We start from the raw sequence: 24,112 nt of genomic DNA on the forward strand, positions 1-24,112 counted from the left end.
TGTCTCATTAAAAGTAACATTATTTTCAAAGGACAGTTTTAAGTTGTGAGTGTCAAAGCACTCTTTGGCAGATGTCAAGTGTGCAGTGATGATTTTTAAGAATCACTTCCTCCTGTCCTCTGAGGAGGATACATCCTTTAGGGCTTTATTTTTATTAATGTTGACCAGCTCCAGTGATTCTTTCCCATCTTTAGCTGTTACTCCAAGCTTCTTTTTTTTTTTTTTTTTTAGTCACTGAGTTCAATGTGTTTTAGGAGCTGGCTTAACTGGGCAAGCAAAACTAAATCAGATCGTTTTATAGGCAGTTTATCTAGATGGCTATCTTATCTCTCTGAGATCACATTTTTCACTTTTGTACAGATGAACAATTCGAGAAACTTGAATTGAAATAATGAAGTAGACAAGCTTCTACAATGCTTTCCCATTTCTACAGCAAAAATGGATGGTTAAGTGACATTATCTTAATTCCTTATTTTATTCTACAGTATTGCATTGGGTTAAGCAATGATTTGAGAATGGCAACATGGCAAATAGTTACAAAATGTCGATGTTATCACATGGCAATAATGTTAAACTTGTTTTCAAAAAGTCAAAGGGACCATCCATCCATCCATCCATCCATCCATCCATCCATTGTTCAAACCACTTCGTCCACTTTAGGGTCACAAAACTAACAAAGAGAGAGGAGACACCCAGGCTTTCTGGTCTCCTGTGACTTGTTCTATCTCCTCCTGGGAGATCCTTATCAGGTGCCTGAACTACTTCAATTGACTTGTGAAGGAGTAGTGGATCCACACTGAGCTGTCTTGGAGAACTAATTCAAGCTGGTCGCATCAACATTTTTTTTTCTGTCAGTGACTACCCAAAGTTGAAGACAACAGGTGGGAGAAATGATATAGACAATCTGGTACATGAAGAGTTTTGCCTTAAAGCTCAGCTGCTTCTTCACGGCTAAGATATGCTACAACAACCACATCACTTTTGGTAATTTGTTTCAGTTGAAGATGGACAAGGAGCAGCGTTGTGTGAGTTTGTCAGTCCATCCATCCAGAGGACTGATGGATGAAAAGTTCATCGTCCTGGTTCAGAAGGTCCTCCCTGGTTTCCAGCTCACCATCCATGCCTCCTACCATTGTGAAGATGGAAACAGCTGGGAAGCATTTGCTCACTACACAGCTGATGCAAGCGGGACTGTAAATGGTACATGGTTAATTGCCTGCAAATAAAAATATCAGGAAAATGAATAAATACATTTAGCCAAGTATTATTGCAGGTATCGAAAAGATTGTACTCCCTACTTCACAGTTTCACAGGATACCAGCGTGGGTGGGACATATTCTGGGGTTGAAGCAATGGGTCTACTGTGGAGCCTCAGACCAGTTCCAGGCAGCAAACCAGGGCTGAGGTAGGCCAACTGTAAAATGATGCCAGTCAGTTCAGAATCCATTATCACTGTCGGGGCTGACTATTCCATCACCCTTCAGGTTGAGGAAGAAAAACGTCCAGACTCCCATGGAGGTCACAGTTTCAGTGTACCAGGGTCACCAGACAGAGGGCTTTGTGGATCAGGTGCCGCTGGCCAGTGTGTTGGTGGAGCGTTGGTACATGGCACCCGGCGTCCGCAGAATCCCAGTCACAGAGGATGGACTCACTGCGACCCTCTTCCTGCCTGCAGGTAGGACTAGAGTAACATTAGATGTAATCCAAAGCAGCGGAAAAACCTCTTACAACTTCATTGCCATGCAAAATGTTTTTACTGTAGTGTGCTGACTTGTCTTCAGGAAATGGACCTTTTCCTGGCCTCCTGGACCTGTGGGGGGTGGAGGGCCGTTGGTGGAATATCGTGCAGCACTGCTGGCCTCCAATGGCATCGCCTCCATGGCCCTTAACTACCTGACACCTAAAACCACCATGGAAACTGGAAAAATGGTGGACAACCAGTACTTTGAGGTAAATCTCATGAAATGAATATTATGGTCACTCAGGAGAAGCTGTCTACAAAATGGACTTTTATAATCTGGTAGTTACTACACAGTGCAGTCTGGTTATTTTGCCGTAGCTGCATTTATTTTTCAAAGTATTGTTTATTATCTCAAAAGACCTTTTCTGTACATTATGTGTTCTTCTTCTACAGAATGTGACAGGTACTCTTAGCCAACCATACATTTTAAAAGTCATCCCTCTTTAATGAATGAAATTCTATTGCCCAAACAGTGTGTCAAATAAGTAGGTCTGCTACAATTTGTCAATTTGTTCAGCTTGTTAGAAAGATAGCATATAAGGTATTTACACAAAGAAGGATGTATAAGAACTCTTATATGCTTTGAAACAAAACAAACCATTTTTTAGATCTTGGACGAAGAGTGAAATAGAAAAATGTCCTGAAACCTGTGAGTTGTGCTGGTTAATCATTTTGACATTGTTGGCTTTTGCTGAGAACAAACTGAGAGATCTAGATCTAAAATATTGTTCAGGAACCAGATGAAGTTAGACCAGCAGCGTGACAGTTTACAGGCTGAAGCGCTCTGAAGCCCAACAACGTTGTGAGCTTTTAAATGTAGCCAGAATGCTGTCAGGCTGGTGAAAACTGCTTGTGATTCCTCAATAAAAGAAGTTAGATAAAAATCACTGTTCAGCAACCAAAAAATGTAGGTGTGAAATTTGAGTCAATCTTTACAGTGCTAAAATGCAGCAAATTGTTGTTGTGTAGAAGCTGGAATTACAGAATGTCTTGATTAATTACTAACAGGGCTGCTAATCCATGCTAATGTTAGCCTTTTCTAAGGAGTAGAAGCTAGATATTTAGCTAGCTGTTACTGCTGCTGACCAAGAGGACAAACTTACTGATGGAAAAAAAGTCAAGAAAAAAGTAAAATTTGTCTTATCCTGATATTTTGCATAACAGGTTGCATGAAGTAGAGTGAATTTGAGTCCATCTTTACAGTGCTAAAATGCAGCAAATTGTTGTTATGTAGTAGCTGGAATTACAGAATGCTCCAGAATTAAAAAAAAAAAAAAAGAAATCCCATAAGCTATTAATTGATTTGTCAAATAGTTGCCAGTTCATTTTGTCTTGATTAATTACTTTGTCAATCTACTAATTATTTTAGTGCGAACCAAGTCACTCCTCAGCTTCTTTGATATTGTCATTAGTGTCAACACTCTCCATTGGGATCTGAAACTTATTGGACAAAACAGAAGCAGCCCATCATAGTTTTGTTCTGGGACAAACTGGAATTCAAGCGTGGGTTTAAAAATACATCACAGGCCTTGCAGAAACTAATACTTGTACTTTTAAAATTCTGGGTGTGGGATAGATTGACTTACAATCCGTCAGTGGTATTGTTGAGCTGCCTACACACGCTGTAATGTGTGTCTCTTATCTCTGTGTGGGGGAGGTTATGTGTCAATAAACCCGTTAAAAAACTGGTTCATGGGTTCATTCACCTCAACACTCATTCACCCAGAGCAGAGACTGCTTATATGGAGGTATACTCCTATCTCTACAACAAAAAACCTTTTCAAAACTGTTGACCTGCGTTCAGAAATATTGTTGCTGCACAACAGTCCTGTGGTTCAGTTTACAGTGAGCCTTCTCTCACTCAGACTGCTTTGCTTTCTTTGTGAAACAACCCTGGCAAACATCCACAAGCCATAAAATACCAGCTATGATGTTGACCCATGAAATCGCATCTGTCTTCTTGCAGATGCGTTCACTTTACTTCCTGCAGTGTGTCTACACAACATTACACAGTTACAGTGTAACCAGGTTAATCTATCTTTGCCTTACAGGGCGTGTTACATTTTTTTGTGTGTAGGACTTCTGGATTTAAAACAGTAAAAAGTTTGGGGTCACTTAGAAATGCCCTTATTGTTGAAAGAAAAACCTGTTTATTCAATGAAGATAACATTAAATGAATCAGAAATACAGTCTAAATGTTGCTAATGTGCTAAATGACTATTCTAGCTGGAAATGGCTGATTGTTAATGGAATATCTGCATAGGGTACAGAGGAACATTTCCAGCAACCATCACTCCTGTGTTCTTTTCCTTCCAGAAACACTGTTAGCTAATTGTGTTGAAAGGCTAATAATGATTAGAAAACCCTTGTGCAATAATGTTACCACATGAATAAAAGTGTGAGTTTTCATGGAAAATTTGAAACTGTCTGAGTGACCCCAAACTTTTGAATGGTCGTGTATATATACCAGTGTCCCCATTTTTCACTGTAATAGCCACATGTAACAATATTCCCACTAAACTATGACTTTCTGTCACCTTGCTACAGAAAAAAAAATTGGTCAATTTAAGTTTAGCAGCTTTTATTGTTTTTAACATGCAGTATCCATGGACTGATGTAAGAGATACAAAATACAGATATACAGAATTTATATGTCCAAAGTCCTGAGATAGTCAGTCATGAACCTTTGTTTTTCCCTCCCCTCCCACAACCCTCCTGCAACCCTTCCTACAGCTGGTCTGCTGCATCTGCATTGGCTGTCTCATTGTAGCAAATGTGCAGGAATCAACGAATGGCTGGTACCATTGTAAGAGATCCATATATTCTATATTGTAGCATCAGCAAAATATACTGATGTGTGAGCACATTAAGATAAATTAGGCCAATTTAGTTTTTCTACATTGCCCCTTATGGGCAGTTACTGCCAGCACAGATCATTCATATCAAAGACGTAGAGTATTTAAATGATGCTATTACTTTCTTCAGATTTATTTGGTAAAAGCATATTTGCAGCATAGGAATATAGGGTTAAATTTTAGTACATGCCATGTTGCACAGTTTCTGGAAATAAAATCATTGCCCATTTATCTAGTGAGGTCAGCTTTTGATCTAAAATCATGAATGACATAAAGCTACATGTTCATATGCATATTTTACTCTCCACTCGAAACAAAATCGGAGAAATACAGAGCAGCTAAATGTGTTAGTTTATCTCCAGTAACCTCACTGATGCATTACATGAGTTGGAACAAACCACAATAACATTTGTCACACAGCTTAAAGTGTGGCTTTAATTATTATTGCTGTTAATAATTAACACTTGAAAGCCAGGCATGTCATCGTGGGTGTACTCTCATGCTGCAAATATGCTTTTACCAATTAAATCTGAGGACGGTGAGAGCACCAATAAAACACTTGAGGTCTTTGACCTGGTGATCCATGCTGGCAGTGATCTGCTGCACAATAACTGCCTGAAAGGGATGCTGCTTGTGACGACATGGGAAGACACTGTGCTGCTGAGTTATTATTCAGTTTATAACTATTAGAGTAAGAAATATGGACACTGGTATATTTAAGCTGTAATTGCCTGTCAGGGACACTATAAGAAATAGAGCAAATGCACCTGCAGGGCGGTAGCAACGATTTCAGTAGCAACATTCTAGTTGGTTTTCTAATGATTTGAGACTTTTGACAGGATTGTTTCACACAGATCTGACAGCAGAAAATTTGGCAAGCTAACAGAAACAGTCAGAGAGTTAGCAGCTACAATTAAACTGAAGCACAGGACATTTGTTTTGAGCAGAAGTTGCAGCTGAACAGGAACTTTTTGCGAGAGAGAAGACAGAGTTTTTGGGAAAGCATTACAAAATCAGAATGTAAAATGAAGAAATAATGCTCTCCCACTGAAAGACCACATTTTTCAAAAAAGATGGGAAAGTAATTCAACTATCTCCTCCAGTGTTGAAATTAAATATTAATGGAGGGAGTACGGAATGTGAAATCATTTCCATGTTTTAGTGTTACACTCTATTTTTTTTTTAAATTCAGATCTGGCCCTCAGCTGCTCTTCAGTGCTATTTAATATCAGTTTGAGGTTGCCATGCACCACAATGTAAACAGAAAAAAGGTATATGAGAACATAGGTTAACAATTTCCCAGTCATGTTGTTTTCCAAAACTTTACTCACTCATAGCACAAATCAGCTGGTTATTTGTCATCATTTTACAATATGTGGGTCATTCCAGAATTGGAGGACATTTGTCCTTCACAGTTTTTGAAAAACAAACTTTCTCTTTCACAATTTTTGCTACATATTCATCAGTAATAGGTAATGAACTGTCAAAGGCTTGATTGGCTCAACTTACACATCTATGGTTTTATTTGTTGTTTGCTAACCCTACACTATTCACAGTAACAGGGCTGCTAATCCATGCTAATGTTAGCCTTTTCTAAGGAGTAGAAGCTAGATATTTAGCTAGCTGTTACTGCTGCTGACCAAGAGGACAAACTTACTGATGGAAAATAAAGTCAAGAAAAAAGTAAAAAGAATTTGTCTTATCCTGATATTTTGCGTAACAGGTTGCATGAAGTAGAGTGAGACATTCAATCAAGGCTGATAATGTTATGAATATATGAAAAATAGAAAAGAGGACATAGCTTTGCTTTACCCATTCTTTTGGAAAACTGTTAAATGATGTTAATTCCAGCGTATCTCGTGATTCACAGTTTTGTTCTTCTACCAGCTAAAAAGGTTATGCTAACAGGTTTGCATGCATGTTGTGGGACACACGTTCCATGCATAATAATTATTACTTAAAATATTATGTTGATTAAAAAATGTTCCCACAATTACAAGAGACACCAATGAAAAAAATAACACCAAAAAAGGAGATTTAAATCTCTTTTTAACTGTTTCATTTGAGATGCAGTTTGGCCATTAGGGGGTGGTACGAGAAAAATCACATTTTAGGGGGAACTCCAAACTTCTTTGGTATATTAAAAAATGTTAACATTTTGTGCTAAATGACTATTCTAGCTGTTATATTAAAAATACATTAAAAAATATTTTCAAGCATTCTTTTCTCCTATTTTTATTTATTTTTTAGATTTGGTCTCAGGACAATTATATATTTACCCAACAACTGCATGTTTTAGTATTTTGTCCATGGATAATTTAAAATTTGATGAGATGGGATGTAAAATGTCCTCCAATTTTGGAATGACCCTTATGTTGATTGAATGATTTGTAGCCACAGCAGCAGTAGAGGAGGAATGCCTCATTTAGGACAGCTATCTGAGTTTTTCAAAATGAGAAAATGACAGATGTAGAGGCTATTCCTGAGTCTATATAGCCACTGTGGTGACTGTACCGAAGCATCTGACTTGACACACATCCAAAAGAAAATAATGTCTACAGAAAAATGTTTTTAAAATACGGCACTATTTACTGTAGCATAAATTTTTTAGAAACTTAGAAACAAAACGCTTCCGATGCTAAAGGTAAACTTAAGATGAATGGGCCGCAAGCCTTGGATGTGAGTTGCAGTCAACACACTGTCTCTTTCAGGTCGGCCACACCTTCCTGGCAGTCTCCCTCGCTTCTATCCCCATACTTCAGCCACTAGATGGGGTTAACTCAAGAGAAAAAAGAACAAACTAGAAAAGCACTCGGAGAGCACATACCTCCGCCATGCCGTGTGTCTGTTTGTCTGTCTGTCCGTCTGTGTGTGTGTGTGTGTGTGTGTGTGTGTGTGTGTCTGTTTGTCTGTTAACAGCATAACTCAAAAAGTCATGGACGGATTTTCACCAAAGTTTTCACCAAATTTTTACAGGATGGCGGCCATCTCTCAATTGTCCTTCGACCTTCAAAAAAATCCTGGATCCAGACGGTGATCCGGATCACCTCCAAAATCTAATCGATTGTTACTTTCGCTCTTCCGGACATCCTGTAAAAATGTGGTGAAAATCCGTCCATGACTTTTTGAGTTATGCTGTTAACAGACAAACAGACACACACACACAGACGGACAGACAGACAAACTCCGGTGATTACATAACCTCCTGGCGGAGGTAATAAATAAAGGGGAAACAATCATCCTGACTCCTACAATAGAAGATAATGAAAGTGTGACACCTCCTTAAAGAGCACACGTTGTACTATATGGTGCTTTCCTTTTCCTTCTCTACCGAACTTCTAATGCCCAAAGTCACAATGAGTTAGTCTTTCCCACAGAAACAACTGCTCTTTACCTTGCCTTGTTTGAAGTCCAGGTTATTCTTGCGATACATATCTATGTCATCATGTAACACATTTCCACTAGGGCTGCGCAACAGCTTGTCTGGCCATGCCTTGAAACAAAAATAGTGGTCCACTATTACTCTATAACCTCAGATCTATGGTACAGGTACGTAGCTAGTCTGACCTGTTGACATCAGGCCAGCCACCAATCAGAGCAGACTGGCCTTTTCAGGATGTGGCTCTTAAAATGTCAAAACTGTTCTACAAAAGGGAGCTTTGGACAGAGGGTGAGAGAGGTGCTACAGCAATGTGAAATATGACAAACACAATTTAGTGTCTGTTGAACATTAGAGCATGCAGACATGTTCTAGTATGCCCTTCAAACAAAATTATAAACCTATGAATATGTTTAAGATGGGTTCTTTAAGGTTAAGAAATGTCACCTAACACAGAGTAAAGCTCAGCATCAAAGCTCATGTCGTGGTGTCTCTTAGATGTGCCGAGGTTGAATAACACATCCGGTGACACTGTTGCTTTTAATATGATATAATTATAAGAAGACAGCATCTGGACAGGCCCCATGGTTTGCCTGTGGAGGTTCACAGCCAATACAAACATCTCCCAGAATGATGGGCGAGTGGTCATTTTGTACCCTTCTGGTGAAAACAGGTAAAAACAGGATGCACCCCTAAATCAACATAACACAGAGTTTCTCGTCTAGGATAACAGAAGGCACGCACTGATATCGATTCATGTATGGAAACCTAACATGACATATGGCTTCCCTTCAATGACAGGCCCCATGTCACTTTACGATCTCCCAGGCACAGAAGCCACTTTAACGTAAACATTCCCAAACCAAAACAGAAACACACATCTCAGGTCAGAGACCACCTGCTTACATAGGGAAAAAGGAAATGTATGTTTTCCCACAACTTACTGGTCAGATACAACAATAGACAAAACAGATTCCATTCTACTAACTTATTAAGTAATACATGTCTCAGATCAGATACTATACTCACACCTACATTACAGCAGCCTGCTTCAGACTGATGGACCAGCTGCCAAGATGTCATGGATGCAGGTTTATAGAAATGCGTGGCCAGTAAAAAAAAAAAAAAAGACTTCAGATTCAAGTTTGTTTAACCATCAGAAATTGTGTGATGTTCTATATGGGGAAGAAGACAAAAACAGACTGGTTTATGTATTTGTCAAACTTTGTTTTCTGTTATGTTTCTCTGCTGCAGAAAGCCTATAAATTCCTGCAGCAGCATCCTCAGATCTGTGACAGTAGGATTGCCATGCTGGGCCTTTCCCTGGGCTCTGCTTTCACCCTGAAAATGGCTGTTTACTCCCAGGTTATGAAGGTAAGACAACTTTAGCTGTCAAGGTTGATGTATGCTAGATAAACTCTTGGCTGGAGTTTTCTTTTGGGACCAGAAACTACTTGGAGACTGCTGACTGAGAAATAGTTTGCCATGTTACCAGGATTCAGGGGCCTCTGGGCTTCAAGAGCTGCTTTGGCTTCTCTTGAGGAAAGACATGGCCAGCTATCACTGCTGATTGCAAAAATACTGAAACAAGAGTATCACTGAAACAGCCTCTTCAGCACAAGCCATTGTTGTTCGCATCCTTGTTGGTCAGCGAATCCAAGCATGTCCATGAGGTGGCACTGTGAATGAAAGCGCATTTTTTTGTCCTATGGATGTGATGAGGGCCAACCTCTGACCACATGTGTAAAATCTGAGGCAGATTGGAGCATGTACAGGCTAGGTAGACAGCATTTGCTGTCCATCCACCAGGTGTAACTATCATTGTGACTGTATTTCAACATATGGATGTCATGAGAGCTGGAGTCTGATGACACGTGTAAAGTTTCAGGCAGATCAAAGCATGTACAGGCCAGTTATACAGCATTTCCTGCTACATGGCGAAACATTGAAGTTCCAGGAACCGCCATTTCCATGCCCTCAGACTTTTGCAGAGTATTTTAATAACTTTTGAACACCCATGGCTGGTGTGCATCCTACCCAATTTGGAGCTCTTACCCTGTTTGAGTTCATAGCTTTTGAAATTCAAAATGGTCCAAAATCATCCAAAATATGACACATATTTCAAAATGGCCAACTTCCTGTTGCACCTTAGGTATAATCATGTGTAAGTGACACGTACTGGCTTTAGTTCCCATTTGAAATTTTCCAGGCTGCATATATGAACAATTGATTTTGACCTTTACAAGCTCATCTTAAATACTTTAATTTCTTAAACAAACCCCGGTAGTTCTGTTTTGGGCTCATCCATGTCAAATCAATGTTTAGCTAGTTAGTGTCTTTAAATAGCACCAGAGTCAAACTCCATCCAACAGTTATGAGCCAATTTACTTTGCCTCTTCCACTAATCATACCAATTTCAGTGTGAAATATTTGCTGTTGTAATTTGATGTTTCTCTTATTAACCCAACAGCTTTTTTCCCCACTACAATATTGTGTTGTTGCTGTGGCATATTTTCACAAATTAAATATTCAGTTCAGTGTTATCACTGCTCATAATGCTTTAGGATGATAGGATTACTAATTACAACAATTATGATGGTAATGCTTAGTCATTCTTAAAAAGAATTTGGAAAATCGCTGCTTTGAAAGTAATCGTTAAGATTTTTTTTTCAGCTGCTCTTCTGTGAAAGGCTGTATATTTAAAGTGTGTGTGTGTCTTCCAGCTCAGATGTGCGGTGTGTATTGGTGGGAGTCATGTGCAGCCGGTCGACGGATCTGTGGAACAAGTACTGGACTACATGAATAAGTAAGTTGATCAACTTGAAGTTAATTATGATTTCTGTTGAAGCCAAAGTTAAAGACAAATTCATAGAAATTGAATGGAAAGAAAGATAAGGAGACAAACAGACATTAATCTGAGACTTGGTCTTGGTCAAGTCTGAGCTGGGCCATTAGTCAGAGTTAGAGAACATGGAGTCCATCTATTTATGTTTATATTTATCTTGCTGTCTATTCAGAAATGCTGAGAAAACTCGCTTCAGTGAGAACAATGAAATGATCTGGCGTGATCTGCTGCTGCCCATCCCCACTGACCCTTCATTCAAAGTAGATGTGAGTAACACCAGCCAAAATGTCTCTGTCTCATTCTTATGTAGTTCATGCTGTTTTTAGTTTGAAAACTGTATTTTTGCCCTTCTTTTTCAGCACACAGTTTGAAAGCATGCAATTTTGATTCTGTGTACAAATGATGAGGAACATCTCCAAAATTGACATATGAATAAAAGCAATTCCCAAGGCAATTACAGAATGGGCAACATGGGCAAAAAAATAGAAAATAACAAAAGGTCAATTTAAATTTTAAGCAATGATATATTTTGGACTTATGAATGTTTTATGATTTTGTTCAGTTTCTTTTGTCTAAATAAACGTATCATGATTCCATGACTGGACTTTACTGTCTGTCCTGTATAGGCTATTATATTATGTGGGCCGCAACAACATGTTTGCTATTATTTGTTTACATTTTGGAAAATGAAGTTCACAGAATTAGCTGTCAGCAGTTCTTTCTTTTCTTCATATGTACCACTGGATGAACTGACAACTATCGCTGTATTGCTTTGACACTGAATAAATTGTAAAAATGTGATGATTCTCAGAAAAATTTGATGCGTTCCATTACTTCGAACTAGACCTCTTTTATGTTTGTTGACCCAAGTTAACAGGATCTTTGCTTTATGTCCTGTCTCCTGTGAAATTCACATTTGTTGAGACAGACTTTGCTGTAAAGGCCATTTCAAAACTCCACAGATAAATGATTTCCAAGACGATTGAAGATGATGCAGAAATATTTAACGCTACAACAGGTGAAGAAGTGTAAAATGTTGCTGCTGTTTGTCTCTGATCAGGTGGGACGACTCCAGTGTCCTCTGATGCTGGTTGTAAGTGAGGACGATCAGAACTGGCCTACCTCAGAGTCTGCAAAGGATGTGAGTAACAAGAGGTTTGAGGTCAGGTTAGGAATCAGGATAACAAAAGTTTGTTCAGATTTTACTGATCACTGAGACCAAAGTGAACAAGTTCACTGAGATATTAATATGATGATGGAAGGATAAAACTCACTGCTGTTTATGAACTACTCTGGATTTTTCCAATCAAATTAAGCTGAATTTTACATATTCACCCACACATTAAATTCAACAACATAAGTGTTACCAGTATTAGGCCTTATTTCAGCTACAAAATCAGACATAAGAACAACAATCAAGCAGAAGCAGAAGCAAAACAACTCAGGTTGAAGGTATCTGAGGTGATCTCTAGTGCAATAATCTGTCATTCCATCCAACACCATCAGGAATGCAGTAAAATCTCTGAATAAAGACCACAGTACTACCACAGTGGTACTCAACACAGACCATCATCACGCTACAATGACAGCATGACTCATTGACAATGTCACCGATGATGCTCTGAGGTGTGACTGCACAGGCAGTTACCAAAAGAAGATCATAGACTGCTTACAACAGCTGGAAAAGAGGAGAAGCCAATTATTTACCAGCTTTTTCCAGGAGAAGTGACACCATGCATATACACACGTGGACAAAATTGTTGGTACCCCTCAGTTAAAGAAGGAAAAACCCACAATTCTCACTGAAATCACTTGAAACTCACAAAAGTAACAATAAATAAAAATTTATTGAAAATTAAATAATCAAAATCAGCCATCACTTTTGAATTGTTGATTAGCATAATTATTAAAAAAACAAACTAATGAAATAGGGCTGGACAAAAATGATGGTACCCATAACTTAATATTTTGTTGCACAACCTTTTGAGGCAATCACTGCAATTAAACGATTTCTGTATTTGTCAATGAGCGTTCTGCAGCTGTCAACAGGTATTTTGGCCCACTCCTCATGAGCAAACAGCTCCAGTTGTCTCAGGTTTGATGGGTGTCTTCTCCAAATGGCATGTTTCAGCTCCTTCCACATATGTTCAATGGGATTCAGATCTGGGCTCATAGAAGGCCACTTTAGAATAGTCCAACGCTTTTCTCTCAGCCATTCTTGGGTGTTTTTGGCTGTGTGTTTTGGATCGTTGTCCTGTTGGAAGACCCATGACCTGCGACTGAGACCAAGTTTTCTGACACTAGGCAGCACATTTCTCTCCAGAATGCCTTGATAGTCTTCAGATTTCATCGTACCTTGCACACTTTCAAGACACCCTGTGCCAGATGCAGCAAAGCAGCCCCAAAACATTACTGAGCCTCCTCCATGTTTCACCGTAGGGACAGTGTTCTTTTCTTCGTATGCTTGGTTTTTGAGTCTATGAACATAGAGTTGATGTGCCTTACCAAAAAGCTCCAGTTTGGTCTCATCTGTCCAAAGGACATTCTCCCAGAAGCTTTGTGGCTTGTCAACATGCATTTTTGCAAATTCCAGTCTCGCTTTTTTATGAGTTTTTTTTCAGCAGTGGTGTCCTCCTTGGTCGTCTCCCATGAAGTCCACTTTGGCTCAAACAACGACGAATGGTGCGATCTGACACTGATGTACCTTGGCCTTGGAGTTCATCTTTAATTTCTTTGGAGGTTGCTCTGGGCTCTTTGGATACAATTCGAACGATCCGTCTCTTCAATTTGTCATCAATTTTCCTCTTGCGGCCACGTCCAGGGAGGTTGGCTACTGTCCCGTGGGTCTTGAACTTCTGAATAATATGAGCCCCTGTTGTCACAGGAACTTCAAGCTGTTTAGAGATGGTCTTATAGCCTTTACCTTTAAGATGTTTGTCTATAATTTTTTTCGGATGTCCTGGGACAATTCTCTCCTTCGCTTTCTGTTGTCCATGTTCAGTGTGGTACACACCTTTTCACCAAACAGCAGGGTGACTACTTGTCTCCCTTTAAATAGGCAGACTGACTGATTATGAGTTTGGAAATACCTGTGATGTCAATTAAATGACACACCTGAGTTAATCATGTCACTCTGGTCAAATAGTTTTCAATCTTTTATAGAGGTACCATCATTTTTGTCCAGGCCTGTTTCATTAGTTTGTTTTTTAAAATAATTATGTTAATCAACAATTCAAAAGCAATGGCTGTTTTTGATTATTTAATTTTCAATAAATTTTTATTTATTGTTACTTTTGTGAGTTTCAAGTGATTTCAGTGAGAATTGTGGGTTTTTCCTTCTTTAACTGAGGGGTACCAACAATTTTGTCCACGTGTGTATGGACTTCCAAAGATACACAAGGAAGAAGCCCCACTTACCCTTCCCTCGAAAAGTATTGGAACAGTGAGACCAGTTCCTTTACTTTTGCAGCAAATGGAGATTTTGGAGGATGGGAGTGATGTGTTCATGTGAGCGGGTGTGGGTGAGGAGATGGGCATCAGAGTTCTGCATGAGCTGAAGTTTATTGAGAAGTTTGGAGGGTAGACCATAAAAGAGGCTATTCTAGTAGGTGAGTCTGAAGGTGATGACGGTGTGGATGAGGATTTCAGCTGCAGAGAAGGAGAAAGATGGCCAAGGACGAGCAATGTTTTTCAGATTACAAAAGGCTGTTTTTGTGACATGTCTGATGTGCTGTTCGAAAGTGAGGTGGGTGTCAATGCTTAGTCCGAGGTTGCGGGTGTGAGAGGAATGGAGTCAGGGGTGAACTGTCGTCGACAGTGAGACAGAAGTGATGGATGGACAGGGTGAGAGAATTGTCACAGTTGAGTTGAAGGTAGTTAGTTTGCATCCGGAATTTTATTCCAGCGAGGCAGTTTGAGAGGGAGGAGGAGGTGAGGGATCTGATGGAGATGCATAGTTGTACATCTTCGGCATAGCAGTGGAACTGGAGACTATGATGACGAGTGAGGTTACCAAGGGGTAGGATGTAAAGGATGAAGAGTAGAGGACCAAGCACCAAACCTTGGGGGACGCCTTGTGCTAGGGGAGCAGTGGAGGAGGAGCAGTTATTTCTATGGATGAATTGTTGTTGGTTGGAGAGGTATGATTTGATCCTGGCAAGTGCTGTGCCAGTGATGTGGAGTGATGTTTTAGACAGGAGAGGAGGATAGAGTGGTGGATGGTGTCGAAGGCAGTGATGAGTAGCCTAGCCATGCTATACCCATGTTTCTGACGGCACAAGGGTCTAGGGAAGCTCGACAGGGAGGGAGGCGGGCTAAAAGGTTGTCTGTGAAATCCCTCTGCAGCAATTGGGTAGGTATACAACCAATCAACGCAACGAATAGGCTGACGTAGTTCCGAGAGCACCGGCAGATTGTGGCTAAGTCCCATTAGCTTCCCAACCAGCGGAGCCGCAGAGCTGCGGAGCTAACTGGTATATTAAGGATTTGCCATATCCCGTCGGCATAAGTCCAAATACGTCTTTCTTCTCAATGAAACAATTAAATGCCGTCCTTTGTTTATCTTTCAAGTTGAATTTTAGCTTCAAATCTTTAAAGGGCTGTGGCCAAAGCCGAGTCGAAAGATAACTGTTTATTGTGCGCTGGTTTTTTCTGTCAGAATCGTCACACCTCTGTCGTCACTTCGTTACGCCCGCCTTCTGACTCTACACTTCATGGTGATTGGTCCGGCCAGTTTTAGGAGAATCCAGCCTCGAGCCTTATGGAGGGTAACTAGACCCACCCTGGCAGAGAATTAAATTCGTTGCCGTGGGTTGTCTAGCGCGGCTAGGCTAAGTGATGAGGTCAAGGAGGATGAGAATATTGAATTGTCCAGAGGAGTAGGTCATTGGATATTTTGAGGAGGGCTGTTTCAGTTCTGTATTTGGGCCAAAAACCAGATTGATAAACTTCAGATTACTGGACGTGAGGTGGGTGTGGAGCTGAGATGCAATAGCACGTTCTGGGATTTCTGAGAGGAAGGGGAGGTGGGAAATGGGGTGGACGGTGAATGTAGCTAGCCTGTGAGTGAGAGCAGTAGAGAGAGATAAGGGGGAGGTTGTAGCATGATGGCTGTGATATCTGGAGACCGGTGAAGGAGACCAGTGGAGCAGACCAAGTCCACGATGTGACCACGGCTGTGTGTGGGGAAGTGAATGTATTGTGTGAAATTAAAGCAGTGGAGAAGATTGAGAAATTCATTGCCGTGTATAGAGTCAGCACTGTCGATGTGGATGTTGAAGTCACCAAGGAGGAGAACGGATGGCGAGATGGTACAGAACTGGATGAGGATGTCAGGGAAGTCAGTGAGAAAATCCGGGTTTGGTTTGGGTGGGTGGTAAGTAACAGCAGTAACCAGAGGGCCAGGCCCAGGGAGTTTATATACAACATGTTCAAATGACGGGCTGCAGCTACAAGATCCCCGGTTCACATCCCGGCCTTCCCAGGATCTTTCTGCATGGAGTTTGCATGTTCTCCCTGTGCATGCCTCTGGCTTCCTCCTACAGGTCAAAAATATTCTGCGGTTAAGTGATCCCTCATAGGTGTGAGGTGTGATTGTATATGTCGACCTGTCTAGGGTGTCCCCTGCCTTTGCCCCAAGTCAGCTGGGATAGGCTCTAGCCCCTCCCCGCGACCCTAATGAGGATTTGGCCGTGTATAGATAATGGATGGATGGATGGATGTTCAAATGAGGAAACAGCCAGGATGGACAGCATGGTGATTTTAATGTATTTTCTGTGAATTGCTGCAATACCGCCACCCGGTTGTTCTGGACAGGGTTTGTCTGTATAGGTTTATCCTTTAGGTGTTGCTTGGTTGAGTGGAAAGCAGTGCAGCAGTTTGTGCCATGTTTCAGTGAAGGAAGGAAGTCCGGATTATTAACCAAAAAGAATTCATGGAGGATGAGGCTTTTGTTGGTGATAAAGGTGTTAAACAGAGCCAAGTGTCGAGGACGTGTAGCTGACAGTGTGTGTGGACCAGAGAAGTGTGACAGGGAGACAGGCAGACTGAGCTGACAGGCAGGACGGGCAAGCGGAGAGAGTGAGCAGGAGTGGCCACAGACTGCACAGAGGAGAAACACGGTTAGAACAAGAACAGATTCTAAGCAAGAACATGCAGAGTAGCTGGGTTGACTAACCCTGTTGTGCTGTGGTCTGAGCCAAGCTTGTATGGAGCAGAGAGAGGAGTAGAAGAGCTGACCACTCCTCACTGCAGGTATGCACCCTCAGGTAATTAGCCAATGATCTGCACCTGTAAACACTCCACAATCACACACACCACACTCACAGGATGAAAAAGGGGAAGGAGAGGGAAGGCTGCCAGCTTGCTGGGGCTCGAGGGCATGACAGTTTTCAAGGTAAAGACAAAGTTTGGACCTCCTGTTTTCCAGATGAAGGAGATGATGGAGCAAGCAGGGAACAGCCACCTGCTGACCATCCTGTCATACCCAAACGCAGGTCACCTGATTGAACCACCGTACACACCACACGTCCGAATCAGCATGTTCAGAACAGTGGGCACACTGGAGAAGAGTAAGTCTCTGGCTGATTGCAGATTAATGCACCAGAATCAGGAACTTCATTTACATGGCAGGTGTTTGTTGTGTTTGCAGTGATGGCTCTGTGGGGTGGACGGACGGTGGAACATTCTCGTGCTCAGGAAGACGCTTGGAAGAAGATATTGATCTTTCTGAGGGAGAATCTGTACAGCAGCACAAACCCTGGTGCAGCAACACTTTCCCACCTGTAACCAAGTTGACAAGCATGATTGTAGAAGTAAAGTGGGCACTGTAGTGGAGGCCTATCTGCAATATGATACTTAGCTAACCAGAAGATTCTTGTGTTTCTGTTAAGTAACAATGAGGAAATCATTTCAATGGGAACATGGTGAAAAACAATGCAGAGTTCCTGCATATCTTTCTCTGTTGCCAGTAACATCATTTTACATCATGACCTCTCATGCTGCCACTTCCAAGCCACATACACTTAGTAATTAAAATAAGGAAAAACACAAATGGTTGTTTTTTGAGTTGGATGGACTTTCCTTTTGACAGTGTTTTCCATATGAATAAAATGTATTTATTGGCCAATATGTTTTTGAATTAATTACATTAGAGAAAGTAACACCAGAGAACAGATGCAGCTTTTCATTGATAATTGCCTTGCATAATCATCGAGATATAGATTCATTTTTGTAAACCAGAGCTGTCAGAGGTGTGTTCAAGAAATCCAAGCTTTTTAAAATCTGCATTCTGACTCTCATGCTGTACGGCTGTTCTATTAATAAAATACAAAATGATTGAACAAGTGTCTGAATACTTCAACACTTCTCTGGAGTAATCAGTCCATGAGATGATGATCCCCATGTATTTCCAGGACAGTTCAAGCCTGCCTTTCTCCTTTCTTCTTTTCCATTTATATTTATCTGCCAAGACTACGTTGTACTTACATGAAGCTATGATGCTTTTTACCTCTAAGATTAACATAAGTGTCACGCCCCCTCCTGCTCCGGTGCTCTGGCTCATCACGTTAATGGCAAGCGGCTGTGCTGGAATCAGTTGCTGTTTGTGTAATTTCTGACCTTCCCTGAAAATGTCATCCGAGTCTGTTTTTGAGTAGTGTTGCTAACAGACAGACAGACAGACGCTGCCTTGCCTTGGCGGAGTAATAAAGCTTGGCAATATAACTGTATATTAAACGATATAACATGATCAGACTGACTGCGGGGTTCCAGTGACTAAATGGCATCATCTTGTGTCCAAGCAGAGTGTTGTTTCTGTGGGAGGAGATTGACGGCCAACACAGAGAGGCTGAACTTCGCCCCAGTAATGAAACTCTGCACAAGTGGTTAAATCTTCTGGGGAGAGTTCTCAAACTAATTCTTAGAACTGAAGAAGCCGCTCGGATGAGAGGCGAAACGTCTTCAAGATCACAAGAATAAGTCCAGTTGCCTGAATTAAATCCTTCACCACAAGATGACCTGAACGACTGAGAACCTTCACAGACATTTAAGGGGGCTAGGATTAGAGTTAGGGAGTTCAGTGTTGGGGTTAGGGGATTAGGATTAGAGTTAGGGGGCTCGGTGTTGGGGTTAGGGAAAGGGGGTTAGGATCGTTGTGTGCCCCACCTCCCCATCCGTGGTCGCTGGGGGCTCCGCTAGAGCCCTCGCCCGCAGATGTGCAAAATGGCAGAGACGGGCTCTCCCTCCCCATCTACAACAGCCGGAGGCTCCACGAGAGCTCTCGCCTGCGGACGTACGAAGGGGCAGAGATGGATGGGCCAGGGGCAAGGCCACGCGCCAGGGTTAGGGGGCTAGGATTAGAGTTAGGGTCAGGGGGTGTTGTGAAGCATGGAGATATGGGATCCCAAAACCAGCCATTTATAGGGGCTGACTGGGATCTCATAGTGGAGGGTGTTGTGAAGCATGGAGATATGGGATCCCAGAATCAGCCACAAGAGGGAGACTCTGACAGAACAACAGCTAAATAGGGGAACATTGTGATATTGTAACCTGTGATTTAGGATCAAATTATGCCATAACCTAATGAATGTGTTTGAACTAACCAAGTGTCTATTAGTCACGTTCCTTAATTTTGAAACATGTAAAAATCAGACGCGTGTCTCACTGTAAAAAGTGATGGTTTGATTATTTTTGAAAGGTTGTCTTGAGAATCTTTGTTTTAAGAAGTAACCAAGTGGGAATAGCAACTCACTGTGAAAAGTGATGTTTTTGGTTACCATAGGAAACTGATTAGACTAAAATAAGGAACTTATGCTTTACGAAATGTAAATGCTTTTAAGATTTTTGATTACTATGAAACTGAGATGTTTTAGGAAGAGTTTTGACTACTGTTAAAATAAGAGGTTTTTAACCTGGTAATGAGGTGAGAAGTCAAGAGCAAAGGCAAACTAGGGTCAAATGTTCACCGTAAAGGTTACTAAACTCAAAATAGATTAGGGATTTTTTAGTCTGTACACATTGTCCAAAAGATTGCACAATGGGATGCCAGCAACAGTTAGAGGCTGACATCTGTTTCTCCACTTCCTGATCAGGGATCAGTTGGAGACAGGCTGTCTGGACAGTCCAAAGCAGATAGTTTCCGTTCCTTAAAAGTGGAGGTGTCCATGTAGTCGGTGCATGGTACAAGTGTGCAAGTTGTGAGGGGGTAGAAATGAAGCTATTGCTCAAGTTAATTTAGTATGAGACCATTGCTATATTAATTAAGGGTGCAGTCATTGCATATGCAAAAGGTTCAGTTCAATATAAATTACACCTGATCGAGACGCAAGTTGGAAGTCGTTGGGTGGTAGTCGCTCGATGCAAACCAGGGTAGAAATGCCCTGAGCAAAGGGGATTTTATCACGCAACTCCAGTCGGGGAATTCAACATGATCTGCAAAGGAATAAATGTTCTATTGGAATTATGGACAAAAGTAGTGTTTTTTCTGCAGTGTTTGAGGATTACGAAACTGTGATCTAAAAATAATGCTGACTGAAGGAACATTACTGAACTCTATTTTCCCTGTGAGGAACAACACCAGAATGGAATTACAAAGCTTTTATCTGGCCCAAACAATCACATTGGATACATGCAGATCTAAATCTGGTCCGGACCCCCGTCCACTTCCCCCTGGGCCCCGGCGGGTCTCCAAGGCTTATCGTGTTTCAGGTGAGCAGTCGACTACGGCCAAGCCGGCTACTCTCTCACTCCAAATTATATGATCTGGGTGATTATTACTTCTCTTTTATGAAAGCATAGTTCCACTTAGGAGTCGTGTTCAGTATTGAAAGAATATGGATGTTTGAATAATTATCTGATGATTAAGAGCTATTGCTATACCCTTGCTCAATTGTATAATTAACATTTTTCCTGCAATCAAAGTTAACAGACTGGAAATTCACTTTATCCTTATCACAATGATTACTTGTGAATATTTTCCGGGGTGGTAAAAAAGTCAGGTTATTGTGTGCATTACATCTAAAAAAGGTTCTGAAAGGTTACTAGTCTTTGGGGCCGAGGGTGGCCTATTACAAACATATCCTTGGGGTTTTTTCCTAACCTCTAAACTTTAACCTAGCAACTTACCAAGTGCCAAAACCCGTGAAAGGAAAAGCTGCCGTTAACAGACGTGACTGGTAGTTAATTTGACCATTCGAAAGCGGCTACTCAGTTAAATTAATTATCAGAGGAAGCAGAATTAGGCGTTTGGATGGAGGCAGTGAGAAGCTAGGTGAATTTTCCATGAATACCAGCTTAAGGCCCAGTCACACCGCCCGAACTTTGCTGGAGCGTTCCTTGAACGGTAGGGAGGGGGGCCGAATTTCGACAACGCTCGTCACCGCGCACAAAATGGGAAAAAATCGAAAACACGGGCGTTGGCTTAGCGGTGCACCGCTGAAGCCGGCGTTGCTTTAGCGTTGGTTTAGCGGTAGCGAGCGTTGGGTTAGCGGTGACGCGAGCGTTGGTATAGCGGCGTTCTGCGCATGCGGGCGTTGGCTCGGCGCGGGTATAAAGTTGGTTTAGCGGCATACCGCTTGTGACTACGGAGCTGAACGGATCGTTTTGATACAAGTTCTGATAGATTTTTGATAGAAGTCGATAGTTGAAGTTCATCATGCCACATGGACAAAAGAAGAGGAAGGCTGGAGAAGGAAAGGCAGCAGCCTCCAAGAAGATCATTACTGAGCAGGCAGCTGAAGCAATGGAGTCAGGTAAATAGATGTGGCCCACTGGTTGTGTCAAGAAATATTTAACAACTGTGAAAAAATACTGTTATGTATTTTACTTCAACCTTTTTCATTTATTATTCCATTATATTTTGCAGAGACCAGTCAGGCCACAACAGCAGCCACTGCTAGCACAGCCACTGTCTGACCCACACAACTCTGTCTCTCCTTCTTCTCTCTCTTTTCCTTCTGTCAACAGCTTGTTGCAATCTGAGGAGGTTCTGATTCTGCTGCTGGACTAGTGCACCAATCATAGCAAGTCTCTCAGCATCCATGGTGATACAGTTTTACTGTAACTTTGAGCAAATTCGAGATGAGGTCTGAACTCAACGGCAGCTTGATTCCAAATGAGCTCCTGGTCCATTTCTCCCCGTATTTAGAGCCAAATTCTGGTCCCGCTCCAACACCTCTATACCAACGCCAAACCAAAGTTCATCGCCGCCATGGATCGCTGCTTCAACGCCCGACACCATTCCAGCAACCCCGTGCCCGCTCGTAAAACGCTTACAACCGCTCCACCGAAGTTTGTGCAACGTTTAATCGCCGCCCGGGCAACGTTGGCGAAGCAGCGGTGGTCCAGCGTTCAAGATTTCTGCGTTGGCCTTGCGGACCCAAGCGTCCACGAACTTGCGTCTAGCGGTGCCAATCTTTGACTGGGCGTTGGTGGAGTGGGGGTGAACTTTGCCGGGGCGGAAAATTGCCCCCTCCTCACCGCTCGCAATATTTTGTGCAGCTCAAAACTTTCGGAGCGGTAGGAGGGCCCCTCCAGAAACATCAGCGGTGGCTGAGCGTATACGGCGTTGCTTTAACGGGGGCCAACTTCTGTTAAACGGTGGTGAACGGTTACGAGTGGTGATGAATTTTTTTCACCACTCTGGGAATGCTCCAGCAAAGTTCGGGCGGTGTGACCAGGCCTTTAAATGTTCTTCAGAACCCATCTGGATCAGACCCCACTGGGCTGGAGAACCGGACCCGTTAGACAGAGAGCTGAGGAGGGGGGTAGGGAGTCCAGTGATCCTCTGAAGATCAATTATTAATTTCGTTGGTCCTAGGGGGATTTACCGGGCCTCTTTCCTCTCCCTCTACCCTTTGGGTTTTTCTCAGGGGTTAGGGTTAGACTTACGGAGTTAGGATTAGAGTTAGGTGTTAGGGAATTAGGATTACAGTCAGGGTTAAGAGGTTAGGGGGTTAGGTGTTAAGGTTAAGGTTAAGGTTACCCCCCATTGAATCGCCACCTTATCGCGGTGGAGGGGTTTGAGTGTCCCTGTGATCCTGGGAGCTATGTTGTCCGGGGCAATAGCCCCTGGTAGGGTCTCCCAAGGCAATTTGGTCCTGGGGGAGGGACCAGACAAAGAGCGATTCTGGGCTAGGGTTAGTTGATAGTGTTGTGCTTCTGAGTGTGTACAGTCCGTACATAAACGAGGGAGGCAGGTATCCAGTGTAGAATGAGAAGAAGAACGCTTTACTGAGCAGAGCTTGTAATAAGTATAGCAAAAACAAGCAGGCGGAGCCAGCACACCACAACACAGTGTGTCCTCAACCATGTGACACCACCATCCAACCAGGTGACTACAGCCATAATCAAATGATGCATAAGGCAAAATAAAATATATTCTTGTCAGAATATTACAGTTAGGGTTAGGGGATTCGGGATTTAGGTGTTAGCGGGTTAGGATTAGAGTAAGGGGTTAGGGTGTTAGGTGTTAGGGTTGCGGGGTTAAACCAGTTTGAACTGCAGCTTCTGAGGTAAGCAAGATGAACATTTAACCACCAGAGAGTGCTGTTGGACTAGATGAAATGTGGAACTGCAACTTGCCACATGGCAGTTTGAACAGTCCAATCTTAGCTGGACAGAATGACAGCTGTGAAGAGGCTGATATGTGGCTCGTTGGTCTAGGGGTATGATTCTTGCTTAGGGTGTGAGAGGTCCCGGGTTCAAATCCTGGACGAGCCCTTGCTTTAACCTCTGATAACTGCAGAAATCAAACTACAATGAATTTCACATTAATACCAAAAAGTACAGGGCTTAAAATGCAGATGTGTCAACAATACCACAGATTCAGCTCAGTTGGGGGACAAAATCAAATGATGTTATCTCACAGAAATGCTAGGTGTCACAAAAGACATCAGACTCCTCACTAAACACTAGTTTTGGCTTAGTTGCTAAGTAAAAGCGCAAAATTGGGAGTTTGACAGTGTTGAATATTTGTTCAATAGAAACTTCCTTGGGAAGAGAAATTTGCTTGAAATCCCAAACATCAAATTCAAGGTCAGATTCATGACCTTTGCAAGATTCACCTTCTGGAAAGAACAGGGCCTTTCCTTGTTTTAATATGTCGTCAAAAGTTGCCTTGTTCATTGTGACTTTTCTTGTCCCTCCACCCTGTTTTGTTCTCACTTGCTTTGTCACATTATTGACACTGTGAATCCATCCTATTTCAATTTTTCTTGTCTGCTGCTTTGTTCTACTTTCTGTGCTGTTCGATGTCTCTGGCTCCTCATCCTCTTTGTCATTGTTCTTTCCAATTT

At 41.9% G+C, this 24,112-nt stretch overlaps 1 protein-coding gene across 1 annotated transcript; it reads left to right on the forward strand.

Annotated features, from left to right (window-relative positions):
- Positions 1 to 862: 862 nt before the first annotated feature.
- On the forward strand, positions 863 to 18,164 carry LOC110972423 (peroxisomal succinyl-coenzyme A thioesterase-like). Its single transcript, XM_051952144.1, is given in 12 exon segments — positions 863 to 881; positions 999 to 1,200; positions 1,306 to 1,405; positions 1,485 to 1,675; positions 1,782 to 1,814; positions 1,817 to 1,950; positions 9,230 to 9,349; positions 10,699 to 10,781; positions 10,993 to 11,086; positions 11,881 to 11,961; positions 17,248 to 17,389; positions 17,470 to 18,164. Coding segments are annotated over 11 exon segments (1,311 nt in total). The 5' UTR covers positions 863 to 881; positions 999 to 1,004; the 3' UTR covers positions 17,607 to 18,164.
- The last annotated feature ends 5,948 nt before the right edge of the window (positions 18,165 to 24,112 follow it).

The sequence above is a fragment of the Acanthochromis polyacanthus genome, chromosome 8 (assembly GCF_021347895.1).
Source record: "Acanthochromis polyacanthus isolate Apoly-LR-REF ecotype Palm Island chromosome 8, KAUST_Apoly_ChrSc, whole genome shotgun sequence".
NCBI classification, from domain to species: Eukaryota; Metazoa; Chordata; class Actinopteri; family Pomacentridae; genus Acanthochromis; species Acanthochromis polyacanthus.